Raw genomic sequence first — 14,082 nt, forward strand, 5'->3', positions numbered from 1 at the left:
GATGCCCCATCTGCACTAGTCTCACTTGTACACGTTTGGCCTGTATCCCTCTAAACTGGTCGTGTCCATATGCCTGTGCAAATTTCTTCTAAATGTTGTTATAGTACCTGCCTCAATGACCTCCTCTGGCAGCTCGTTCCATATACTCACCTTCTTCTATGTGACAACATTGCCCCTCCGGTTCCTATTAACTATTTCCTCTCTCACCAAGATTTAGTTCTAGTTGCTAGATCTACAGTATATCCTGGAACACTCTGCCCGATGGGTCTGTAGAGATATCCTCACCAGGAGGACCACAGCAGAAGCGTAGTGGAGAGTGGGGATCACATAAAGTGCAGTAGGTTACAAAGTTTGGGAAGGGCAATACTGCTGAGCCATCTCTCAGCAAGAATAATGATAATTTTGAATTCAAATTGCAAATTTCTTTCATGTCTTTGGTAGAATTCATTCACAAATACGACGACATTTTTAAGAAAAACTATTGTTTAGTCTTTATACTTTAGAAATACAGCCTGGAAACAGGCGCTTCGGCCCATTGAGTCCGTGCCGATCAGTGATCACCCCGTACACTAGCACTATACTATACACAAGGGACAATTTACAGAAGCCAATTAACCTACAAACCTGCATATCTTTGGAGTGTGGGAGGAAACCGGAGCACCTGAAGGAAACCCACGCAGTCACAGAGAGAACATATAAATTCCATACTGACAGCACCCATAGTCAGGATCGAACCTGGGTCTCCAGTGCAGTAAGGCAGCAAATCTACCGCTGCACCACTAAGCCGCTCCTGCTATTAGTATAAAACGCAAATCGACCTCCCTTCTATTGAATCCATCTACACTTTACGTTGGTGAGGCCACCAGGATGATCCAGGATGAGTCTCACCCCAGTCACTCCCTCTTCTCCCCTCTCCCATCAGGCTTCAGGATTCAGGAACAGTTTCTTCCCAGCTGTTATCAGGCAACTGAACCATCCTCTCATCAGCCAGAGAGTAGTCCTGACCTCCCATCTACCTCATTGGAGACCCTCAGACTATCTTTAATCAGACTTTATCTTGCACTGAATGTTGCATGATTTATTCTTTATCTGTACTCCGTGGACTGTGTAATTATGTACATTCTTTTCTTTGACTGGATAGCACACAACAAAAGCTTTTCACTGTACCTTGATACACATGACACTAATCTAAATTGGCATTTTAAATTCCAGGATTGCAATTTAAGACAAATACAAAAAAAAAGAGGTGGTAGTGGCATTTTAACGAGCATGGAGATCATAATTGTGTTCAGGAGCTTCAAATCATTCATCACCTTATAGTCAGAAGACATGGGAAATATGTGTCTATTTGCTAGCAATGGAAAAAAAAGCAGAGCTCATTGCTTGATACTTCACTGCAAGTATTTGCACGGTGCGGTGCAGTACGGCATGGTGGCGCAGTGGTAGAGTTGCTGCCTTACAACGCTTGCAGCACCGCAGGCCCGGGTTCGATGCTAACTGTGGGTGCTGTCTGTACGGAGTTTGCACATTCTCCCTGTGACCTGCATGGGTTTTCTCCAAGATCTTCGATTTCCTCCCACACTCCAAAGACATACAAGTTTGTAGGTTAATTGACTTGGTAAATGCAAAAATTGTCCCTAGTGTGTGTAGGATAGAGTTAATATGCGGGGATCACTAGTTGGTGCGGACCTGGTGGGCCAAAGGGCCTGTTTCTGCGCTGTATCTCTAAACTAAACTAAACTATTTGGATATAGACCTCTTTATTTCTCTTGATTGACTGGTATGATGGGCTGCAGACATGCCGGTTTTAACATTAATATATAAGTGGTAGTGCAGGAAACCATTAAATTTCAGCAGGCCTATGTTTTAGATCCTTTTGTACTGAAGCTAATGTATATGTCCCTAACATTAGACCATTCACATAACCTATCTCACTAACAGCTCACCAAAATGCATTTGTTCTTTTTATATCACACTTTGTATGAGATTGGTTTCTGAATCCAAAAATCCAGCACAAGATCAGGTGTAATACAAGAATCATTCTCTTTATTAAAGGCTTGGATTAAAGAAATGGGTCAAAATGCTGCACACACTGAAGCTCAAGATGTTAGGTAGTGCCTGTAAATGCATCCCTGATTTAGGTCATTTATCTTTGATTATGTTCCCTCTTTATTTCCTCTGTGTCTGAAAACTAGGCTTGCAATGCTGCTTTTGAATAGATTGCTTCTGAATTAATCAGAAGATTAAACCTTTGGACACTCCAACAATCAGATGTATGAGTGAGTGAGATCAGACATGCCCTTCCTTTCAATATAAATACCTGATTTATTATCGTAATTTAAGGAGTCCCTACTTAAGGTTTGTCCTATTAACAGTGCCACAGAACACAGTAATTTTGACCCTGAGCAGATGTACACTTCATCTGCAGCACAGTTTTACTCAGAGGAAGGCGTGTGCCTGGAACGCGCTGCCTAGGGTGATAGTGGAGGCAGATACGATAGTGGCATTGAAGAGGCTTTTAGATGGGCACGTGAATATGCAGGAAATGGAGGGACATGGAGCATGTGTGGGCAGATAAGGTGAATTTATCATGGCATTATGTTTGTCACAGACATTGTGGGCTGAAGGGCCGGTTCCTATGCTATACTTTCTAATGTGTAGGAAGGAACTGCAGATGCTGGTTTATACCAAAGATAGACACAAAATGCTGGAGTACCTCGGCAGGTCAGGCAGCATCCCAGCAGAAAAGGAATAGGTGGTGTTTTGGGTTGGTTCGTCTGAAGAAGGATTCCAACCCGAAACGTCACCTATTCCCTTTCTCCAGTGATGCTGCCCGTCCCTTTAAGTTACTCCAATATTTTGTGTCTATACTTTTCTCGGTCTTATGTTCAAAGCTTTTAATGTGCTGGCTTTCATTTTGAGAAATACTATTTTTCATGACGCTGTATGATAAAATATGGGTGTTACAATTTTAATTCTCTCATAACAGAAATCATATAAAGGGTTTAGCACATCATAATTAGTCCTTTTAAATGTAAGACAACTGAGTCAGAACCTAATTGCCTTCAGCATTCTTTTTATGGTCTCACCATTTTTGCAATATTGTCACATATTGTCACTACCTCTTTTGAACACAAAATGCTCAGGATAGCATTGATTTGTGTTCTTTGTTTTGGTTTGCCCAAACAAGCATGGTACCAACACAGCTTCACAGTGAGCCCCCCAAAAAACTATTTTCTTTGTTAGTAAGGAATGACTATGCCACTGACAAGGGAAGATCAGAAAAAGGGAGAGCAAATTTTCCCACTCCTTCTCCCAGGGTGGAAATGTCCAACACTAGAGGGCATAGTTACAGTATAAGGGAGAGTGGGAAAGTTTAATGGAGATGTGTGGGGTAAATACTTTACATTGTGAATAGTGGGGGCCTGAAACCCACTGCCAGTGGTGGTGGTGGAGGCAGATGCAATAGTGGCATTTCAGAGGGTATTAGATAGGCACATAAAAGTGAAGGGAATAATGGGATATGAATCATGTACAGGCAGATGAGATCAGTTTAACTTGTCAGTTTGGTACAAACATTACAAACATACGGCCTATTCCTGTGCTGAGCTGTTTTATGTTCTATAATTATAACTATGACCACTCTTGACCAATTATTCCTCCAAAATGCTTTGAACCTTCTATCTGTGGAAATGCAGGGCTCATTGAGGTTGAAAAGATTAGATTCACAATGGACAATCTGATTCATTGATGGTCCAGATACTAACAAATTGTCCAACAGTGCCTTCACCCAAGAAGGCCAGTTAACCTGAGGCTTAACATCTAGCCCAAGGAAATCTATCTCAGGTTTCACATCCATAGAGATACTTTTATGAGCACCGCCATGCTTGGCAATGGCTAGGGACATAGGAAGACAAAAAGTACTGGAGTATATCAGCGGGTCAGGCAGCAACTCTGGAGAAAAAGGTAAGGTGGCGTTTCAGGTTGGGACCCTTCTTCAGACTGAAAGTAAGTGAGGGGGTGGGGGTGGGGGGGGGGAGGCAAGATTTGGAGGCCAGAAAAGACCAGGACAAATCAGGGCCAGCAACAGATGATCTCTGGCAGGGGTGGTTCTCTGGTAGGCCCATTGTTGGCTAAGGAAAGTGCAATCTCAAGAGTGATGCAGCGTTGTGAGCTGTGGAACTGATTAAATGATTAGGGTGGAGGAAGGGGGAGGGGAGTGTTAGTAGAAGTAACTTTAAATGAAAGAATTCAACGTTTATACCACTGGGTTGTAAGCTACCCAAACTCAATATGAGGTGCTGTTCCTCCAATTTGCATGTGGCCTCACTTTGGCAATGGAGACCCAGGACAGAAAGGTCAGTATTGAAATGGGAAGGGGAGTTAAAATTGTGAGATCCCGTAGGCCTCTCCGGGCCGAGCGTTAATGTTCAGCTGCTATATTATGTCTGCTGGAGTTCAGGCAAATATGGCCATGGGATATGATGTGATGAAGCTCAGCTTCTTGCTGTTGAACACCTTGCAGAACCACACTGTGCAGGCTCACGCATGAGTTTGAGTATGATATCAATACACTGCCAGTGTCAGAGGAATGTTCTCCACGAGGTATTGGCTTTTGTAGATGAAAGATAAAATGTATTGAACAAGATGTTTCGCGCATTAAATTTAACACCATTTTGTATTTACCCATCCTTGTATTAATTCATGATTTGAATTAGTCAGGGAGTAAAATGTAGAATAGTCGGTTCTCATTGTTTATTCTGTGCATAGAAAGCATATTATTATATTTTTGCAGTGTGCTGCCATCTCAGATACAGCTGATTACTAGCTTGTCTACATGAGAGACCTTTTTCCTCGCAATCGAGACATGTTTAGTTGCAGTCCTTGTTTAAAAGTGCACAGCAGTGGGAGTTTTTGATGTTCAATTTGGAAATGTATAGGAATCAGATATGGAAATTCAGTTTATGCAAGCTATGCCTAAAGGCAGAAATCATTGTAAAGTTGAACTGATAAAAAAAACAAAGTTACCTCCAAGGATGCTGCTGATGTACTTTAGAATTCACATTTTCCACGGGTTTGTTCCATGACTCCCCCCCCCCCCCCCCCCACTGCTCATCATGCTTCTTGTTCCTGTTGCAGCAAAGGGAAATAGTGGTGGTCATTGATTCCCTGGACAGCTGCCACTAGTGTGCTTCACTCTCTGTTCAAAGAAGTTGTTGTTACCGAATGTGATGGATGGAATTAGCTTCTCCTTTCTTGGATGGTTGCTTTGTTTTAATGAGTTGTTGCACTTTACCAGCGCAGTCTGATTAATAACTGCTAACTCTTCTTCTGATCAAGTCATGGCCGACACTTGAACCTTTGATTGCGACTTTACGCTCTAATGCTCCAGAATTAGTTTTGCAATATTAAATATTTTCCTCGACTTATATTTTAGATTTATATATTAAATCTTTCCCACTTCTTTCATCGCTACATGGTATCTCTATGTAATTACTATGTCAGAGCTATCTATCACCTATAGACTGTCTTTGGTTGCACTAAAGACTTTGGGCTTATATTTATTTTTGTGATGGGGGGGAGGTGCTATTAATGTATTGGGATTTTCTTCTTCATTATTTTAAGGTGAGTGGGGAAAGATTTAATAGGAATCTGAGGGGTGATTTTTTTTTAATGCAAAGAGTGGTGAGTGATTGGAATGGGCAGCCATAGGAAGTAGCTGATGCAGGGACTATATCAATGTTTAAGAAACATTTAGACAGGTACATGTGTTTCGAGGGATATGGGCCAAATGCAGCCAGTTGGGAGTAGTGTAGATGGGACATGTTTTACCATGTGGGCAAGTTGGGCCGAAGGGCCTGTTTCCACACTGTATGATGATGACCATATTATATGTTATCTATGAGCATTGTGTTATGCTGCTGCAAGTATGAATTATGTTGTTCCGTTGTCAGTGCATATGACAATTAAACACTCTTGATTTGTGACATTATAGGTGCCATTGTGGAGGCGATTATGTTGTCACCCATTCTAGCCCAGTATCCACACTGCTGCAAGTAACTAAAGTTGTTACTATCATCATAATTTAGTTTAGATTATGATTATTGTCATGTGTACTGAGGTACAGTGAAAAGCTCTAGTTTGAATGTTATCCAGTCAAAGAAAATATGATAGATAAATACAATCAAGCCGTCCACAGTGCAGAGATAAAGGGTACAACATTTCATGAATTCATAATTCATGTTATAGGAACAAAATTAGGCCATTTGGTTCATTAAGTCTTCTCCGCCATTCAATCATGGCTGATCTATCTTTCCCTCTGAAACCCATTCTCCTGCCTTCTCCCCATAACCCCTGGCACCCTTACTAATCAGGAATCAATCAATCTTCACCTTAAAAATATCAATTGACTTGGCCACTGCAGCCGTCTGTGGCAATTAATTCTTCTTTAGTGAAAGGTATAGCATTGGTTAGGATATTCAAGATATATCACATATTTAACTATTCTCAACTTTTTGCATTTTACTGGAGTCCTGCTCTAGTGTGGTACTTGCTGCAATTTATATTATCTCAGCTCTCAAAGTGGTTACTGTATTCTGAAAAAATTGACGTTGTTTGCTGCAAAATCGATTGCCTGCACTAAACTCCAGTCCTTGCCCCTCCTGCAAATTTACTTGTTGACAGGGTATAGTCAATAACTATTCCACACAACAGAGAATGCTTGGGTAGAAAGAAAGAAGAAAAACTGAATGGGGTGACATGAAGGGACAGGTGGTGCAGTAAACCCATGTACTTGTATTGATGATGGAGCTCATCTATTTGGTGGATCTGGGTCAAAACGGCAGAAGAAATAACACTAATTAAATTAGGTAATGGAGTTCTAACATCAGCATGCCAAAGAATGATGGATTTGATTGACCCCAATGGCTTTTGGCAAAGGGGGGGAAGAACAAAGATTTCACTACAGGGGCTATTAAGTCAAATTATTCAGTGCACCACTTTCCATCCTTCAGCCACACGAGTTGGGTAAAGTTTGCCTTCTTACCTCAATGCAGACTGACCAACAATCGGAAAACCTGACAAATTAACCTCAGTGCTTGTTTTAAACAAAAATGTACTTATTTTTTTGAGTTCTAAGTGAGCCAGAATACAATACTCACCCATTTTCGAGAGAAGAAATAATCTCCAATCATGTGCAACTTGTGATGAAAAGCTACTTTGAGAGAACGCCTTTAAAATTGTGTTTAAACTTGTGGACCTCTATTTGAAAGAAATAACTTGAATTTACAAAGCTCTTTCCATGATCGCTCAATATCTCAAACTTGTTTTTCACAAATACACTACCTGTTCAAGATAGTCAGTGGGGAATTTGTGGGGGAAAGCAATAGAGGCACAACAAGGGTGTTCATAAACAGTGGCAGGATGAGTTGTCACAAAACCTATTATCATGATGTTAGTCAGGGTGAAATCTCCTTCCTTTCTTTGCTCCAGGAGACTTTTGTATCCACTTCAGAGAGCAGAAAGTGTTTTGGTTTAACAGTTCACGTGAAAGACTGCATCTGCTCCTTCAGTACTATACTGAGATGTCCAGTTATATTAAGCATTAATGAAGTTAGATTATGGAGTGGGATTTGAGTTGCATATTCTTCAAACATTTCTATTGTTGAGTTAAATCTGATACCTTGTCCCGACGCTGTCCCTTGTCCAGACATAGATGTCAGCACAGTGGCATAGCAGTAGAGTTGCTGCCTTACAGTGCCAGAGACCTGGGTTCAATCCTGAACAGGGGTGCTGTCTGCATGGAGTTTGTACGTTCTCCTTGTGACCACGTGGTATTCCTCCAGGTTTCCTCCCACACTCTAATTGCTAATTGGTTTCTGTAAAAAAAAATGTGAATTGTCCCTTGTGTGTAGAACAGTGTTAGTGTACCGGGTGATCGCTGGTCAGCGTAGACGCGGTGGGCTGAATGGTCTGTTTCCACACTGTATCTCTAAAAGTCTAAAGACCCGATACCACCTATCATTCTCTCTAGGGAAGCTGCTTGACCTGCTGGGTTACTCCTGCAATTTGTATCATTTTTGCACCTTGTTTATTTATTGTATTCAGCATGTCAGGGTTCTAAAATTAGAGCAACTTTTGTTTGTGCTGGAAATTGGACAACTTCCAAGTTTTGTCATATTAACTATCGGCAAAAGCAGGAAAACTCAGTAGGTCAGGGCACATCTGTGGGAAGAGAAACAGAGCTAATGGTTCAGGTTGATGACCCTTTGTCAGAACTGTAAAGGAGACAAAAGAAGTTTGTTAAACTGCAGGGAGTACGGGGGAGGAATGATGTCTCTGACAGAGTTAAGCAAGCGTGACCCATTTGGCTTCTTTCTAGTTTAAGGCAAAAATGTTGATTTATGTCAGTTGAGAAGTTTGTTGCCAAGTGGAACAAATGTCAGCCTTGCACCAATTGTAATTTATTTTGTAAGTGTGGATGCAAATCACTAAATGAGCTCCATTCAAGATGCAACTCCCAGCTCCAAAGCTCAGTCTAAGGTCAGAGTTCATCTCTGGTGAGGCTTCACCTCCTTCCTCGGGCCTTTCTGATGGTCTTTTCGAACAATGTGATTATACCGAATCTCAAATGCTTGAAAATTGTCAAGTTTTAGTTCAGAGATACGTAGTGTAAACAGGCCCTTCATCCCACCGAGTCCATGCCGACCAACGGTCCCCATACACTCATTCTATGCTGCACACAAGGGACAATCTTTACAGGAGCCTATTAACCTATGCTGCATGTATTTGGAATGTGGGAGGGAACCGGAGCACCCGAGGGAAACCTACCACAGTCACAGGGAAAATGTACAAACTCTGTACAGACAGCACCTGTAGTCAGGATCGAACCTGAACCTCTGGCGCTGTGAGGCAGCAACTGTACCCCTGCGCCACCGTGCCGCCCTTGGGCCACTGTGCCACCCAATCTCAAATGCTTAAATCTCGAATGGTTGAAAATGGGCAAGGTGTCCGTGGAAACCATAAGGCAATAACAAAATTATTAAAATCAGGCCAAAGTCCATGACAACGGCACTTTTGGTTTGGCAAGCCTGGTGACAGTAAGCACTCTGTTGGTGTTGTTGGTGCTATTGCGCGCACCGCCGGACAAAGGAACAGCCTCTTCCCGTCTGTTACCAGGCTTCTGAACAGTCTTTCCATAAGCTCAGGTACTGCCCGATTTACTGCTACCCCATTGTGGACAGTGTACTTTGTCTCTGGGACTGAATCACTACAATGCTGAGAACTACTGTACATTCTGCTATCTGTATCTTATCCATTGCTCTATCTATTGGACTTGAATTTAATGATTGCATTTATGTATAGTATTATCTGTCTGATTGGGTAGCATGCGTGACAAACCTTTTCACTGTACCTCGGTACACAAGACAATAATAAACAGAAACCTAAGGCACCTAAGGTCCAGCAGAACCAATTGCTGCAGTGTTAATGCATCAGCGGTTATTTGAAATTAGGTGCAGGAGTAGGCCATTCGGCCGTTCGAGCCTGCACCGCCAGTCAATATGATCATGGCTGATCATCCAACTCAGTATTCCGTACCTGCCTTCTCTCCATACCCCCTGATCCCCTTAGCCACAAGGGCCACATCTAACTCCCTCTTAAATATAGCCAATGAACTGGCCTCAACTACCCTCTGTGGCACAGAGTTCCAGAGATTCACCACTCTCTGTGTGAAAAAAAGTTCTTCTCATCTCGGTTTTAAAGGATTTCCCTCTTATCCTTAAGCTGTGACCCCTTGTCCTGGACTTCCCTAACATCGGGAACAATCTTCCTGCATCTAGCCTGTCCAACCCCTTAAGAATTTTGTAAGTTTCTATAAGATCCCCTCTCAATCTCCTAAATTCTAGAGAGTATAAACCAAGTCTATCCAGTCTTTCTTCATAAGACAGTCCTGACATCCCAGGAATCAGTCTGGTGAACCGTCGCTGCACTCCCTCTATGGCAATAATGTCCTTCCTCAGATTTGGAGACCAAAACTGTATGCAAAACTCCAGGTGTGGTCTCACCAAGACCCTGTACAACTGCAGTAGAACCTCCCTGCTCCTATACTCAAATCCTTTTGCAATGAAAGCTAACATACCATTCGCTTTCTTTACTGCCTGCTGCACCTGCATGCCTACCTTCAATGACTGGTGTACCATGACACCCAGGTCTCGCTGCATCTCCCCCTTTCCTAATCGGCCACCATTTAGATAATAGTGTGCTTTCCCGTTTTTGCCACAAAAATGGATAACCTCACATTTATATTTGATGAGACCAACTTGACCAGTGGACTCTTAACACCTGCAGAGTTAAAGGCGACTCTTGTGAATCTTGTATAAATGCTCAAAGAGTTTGGTCAACATTGCAGCCAAAAAGTTTAGTCAACATTGAAGTCCCCAGCAATAATATTACATTACAAGCTTTTCATGTTTTTGTCCAAGTGAATTGTTATGGGATTGGCAGCTTGTATTGATTAAAAATTTAACTTGAAATTTAGTGCTTTAATCACTTCCCTCCTGTTGCAGCATAAAATGACTGAATTCAGATCATGTAATAAGGTGTTATTGTCAGACTTTTCCTGGTAAGAGTGAAGTGTTACAGACAATTACTGCTAGGTCTTCTCAGCATTAGTCACTCAGAGCTGAATACTCTGTGTTTTGCGAGCTTGATTTGAAAAATAAATTAACTTTTTTTTTGCCAAGAAAGGGGATTTAACTTTATTCCTCACTTTAGCAGCTTGGTAAGTTTCTGCCTCAAAGCACAATTCTGCTGTCTGGGTCGAATTGCCTCAGATGGAGCTGTTGCCATGGTGATGGAGTGGTATCAGACCTTCATCAAGCTGGCTGCCAAAAGGGTGGCAGTGGTGGTGGTGGAGGGGGCGGGGGTTGGGGAGGGGGGTTTGGGGTGGGGAGGGTGGAAGGGGGGTGGGGGGGGGGGGGGGGGAAGTGAAGTAAAGAAGCGCGAGGAGGGAAAGCAGTCAATTCACGCTCAGCATCGCTTCACATATCTCTTACAAGTGATGCCTCTGCTGTCAGATTAGTGGGAACTCAGCTGGTGCTTGGAATTGCAAAGCTTGCTATTAGTGAAGACAGCTTTCGTGTTGCCAGAGTGTTTGGGAGAGCTTTTGCTTTCGAGTCCGGCCTGCTCGTCCTGCGCTGACAATGGTGTCTCGGGGTCCTTTCTATCAGCGCCCGGTGCCCGCAATCCTTCTGAGATTTCTCTGCCTTCTTCCAACAGGACTGCCGGTTAGAAGCGTGGACTTTGCCAGGGGGACGGACAACATCACTATCAGGCAGGGAAACACAGCAATCCTCAGGTAGGAATTGCAACTAATTATGTGGAACGAAGTACAAACAGCGGCTCATTAACACCCTGTTGCTTTTTCCCGCCCTCTGAGACAATTTAGTTATTTGGCTCCTTTTAACATAATAACCTGCGGGCTTAAAAGATCTGAGAGAATTCTGATCGCCTACACTGTTATGCAGGTCAGTTATTGCAGTTCTGCAGTTCGCTTGATGTACCTTGTTCAAAATGTTCGCGTGGCAAAATCTTGTCAAATGTAGAGAAAAAGATAGGAGATCTGTGTGATGTGTGTTGCTGGAACCCTCAGGTATTGAAAGGGTTACATATGAACTGCTCACAGAGAGCCGGGGAAAAAGATAATATATTGCGGAAAGCTGTGAATGGTTTAAAGGAAACATTGAAAAATTGTTGTGTTGGATCCATTCATGATCTTCCTTTCTTTTTGTCGAAAATATTCTTCCTTGGAAGCACTGGTGTGATCAGAAATGCAAATGACGCGATAAAAGTAACTCTTTCTTGCTCAAATGTTTTATTTTAAATGAAGGTTGTTGCCTGGGCTCTTGCACTTCTTGGCAACAGTCAGCTTTTGATGCATTTCACTGCTGAAATAGCAGCTTCAAAAATACACCCGCTTTTGCAGAACATCTCATATAAAATGATAACTTATACACTGAGACGGTACAATGTCAACACATATTGCAAGTGTGAAACAGTCAGTGTGCTGGTGGCAGGCAGAGAGGGCGAGAATGAAATCTGGAGGTTTTTTGGCTTGAATTATCTAGAAGAAATGAATCATTTTACTTAATCATCCGCCCTTCTCCTAATGACAATCTGGATCCCAAAAAAATGTGCATGTACAATACTCATGTCTCTGTGTACATATGTGTTTTGTGCATTCATGCGCGCTGAATGTCCATTTATTGTTTAATCCTCGACTGCACTGTCTACTATTAAAGCCAGAACAAAATCCATTGTTGAGGTTTAAACAAATCTAAAGCAGGATATTGTGAGGCAGAATTGAGTATACTAGTCTCTTGTCGCTGAGCAGGTGTTAAGGGGGAGGAAGGGGGCACACAAAGTTTTTTTTATACACAGCATATTAACTCTTTCATTCCCCTTTCTCTCCTGGCAGTGCACGCTTATTTCTATTATTATTCAATTATTTATCTTTTCTTATTCTTTCGCCTCACGTTCAAAATTGTACCTGAGAGCCATGGATGATTGCTGTAGGATAGCTGGCAGAAGAATGTGTCTGGATTTTGCTAACTGGAATTTTCGCCCTGATACCGGGGATTTAACAGGTAACCTTTGGCAAAAATCTCTCCGACACATTTATCTTTGCTCTTCGCAGCAAGTGTATTGTTTTGCTTGAAGCTTCTGCAGAGGTGCAGCCCTGGTTTTCTCCAACTCGTGTTGTGTTTTCTTTCACGCATTTTCTGTCAGTCAGCCATCCTTATTTAACTCATCAGAGGATCCATTCTTCTTGAGCAAGCCTGCATTGAGTGCCAGCTATTCAGCCCTATGAGCCATTGCAGCCCAGCCACTCTTGTCTACAGAAGCACCTCCATCTGGGGGTTAATAGTTGTCAAGTGTGGGAGATCTATTTGAACATTTCCTTCTTCTGTAACCCAGGGATAATGAGTTCAGAATGACCATCACATTCTTCTTCAACCCAATTAAAGCCATTTTCCTGAAAAAAAAAGCCACGATGTGAACATGACACTCTCTTGGCACACGTGCTTTATTTGTGCTTTGATTCATATTTAGATTCAATCAGAATCTCTGTGGAAAAAATGTAGATGTGGTTAAAGCAGGGTTGGCAAAAATAAAGATGGCATACAGAAGAGTTAATTTTCTTCTGGTCCGGGAGGGTTTTACAGGGAGATAATGTTTCATTCCTTTTTCTGTGCGGAGTACAATTCACATCACAATGAAAATATAAAGTGGGGAATCAGGCTGGTAAAATTAAATAATTTTTCATGCATTTAGTGGCTGTGTTAAACAAACATTTCTAGGCGATGTGGTGAAGTCTGAAGGAAATTCAGAGCATGGACATAAGTGCTGGAGTAACTCAGCGGGTCAAGCAGCATCTCTGCTGAAAATGGATGGGTGACGTTTCAGGCTGGAACCCTTCCTCAGACATCAGAGCAGGGCAGGATATTTCTGGCCGTTGGTGGAAGCTTCCCTCTGAGCAGTAAATGTAGTTTTAATCACAACATTAAAATGACTGCAGCATCGTCCGTGATTAGGCGACTTATGGACTCAGGCTCAGGATGGGTCTTGGCTATTTAACCCCTATTTCTCATATCTTTCTTGGGTCCATTTCTATGTTCCCACTGAATTAAGTATACTTAGCTGGTTGTGAAATTGGCTCACCCCCTTGATCGCCAAAAACTGTACTTCAACTCGATTCACACTCCAAGTGTGATGAAGAAGAATTGCAGTGTTGGTTTGAGGCTTGTATTATGAATTCACACATGCATGCTTTTGGAGCCAATTATTTCATTTGATAAGACCTGCTGATCACCTACCAGATGTAGGGTGATCAACAGTTCCCAAAATAATAAGTGAATTATGATGCACCAAAAGATGTGATTTGATTCCGTTTTATTTGGAATCCGTTTAAAAAAGCATGGGAGTATTATATCCCATCATGTGATTAATTTTGATGTTTAACCATTCATGGAAGTGCAGCTGGTAGAACCACTGCCTCACAGATTCAGAGACCTAGGTTTGATC

General features: G+C 42.2%; 1 protein-coding gene across 2 annotated transcripts in view; it reads left to right on the top strand.

Annotated features, from left to right (window-relative positions):
* The first annotated feature begins 11,014 nt into the window (after positions 1 to 11,014).
* Positions 11,015 to 14,082, top strand: part of lsamp (limbic system associated membrane protein) — a 629,716-nt gene continuing 626,648 nt past the window's right edge. For both annotated transcript variants that reach the window (XM_055644555.1, XM_055644556.1), the window contains exon 1: positions 11,015 to 11,356. In XM_055644555.1, coding sequence (XP_055500530.1) covers positions 11,202 to 11,356 — 155 coding nt within the window. In that variant the 5' untranslated portion in view covers positions 11,015 to 11,201. The remainder of the gene's footprint in view (positions 11,357 to 14,082) is intronic.

The sequence above is a fragment of the Leucoraja erinacea genome, chromosome 13 (genome assembly GCF_028641065.1).
Source record: "Leucoraja erinacea ecotype New England chromosome 13, Leri_hhj_1, whole genome shotgun sequence".
NCBI classification, from domain to species: domain Eukaryota; kingdom Metazoa; phylum Chordata; class Chondrichthyes; order Rajiformes; family Rajidae; genus Leucoraja; species Leucoraja erinaceus.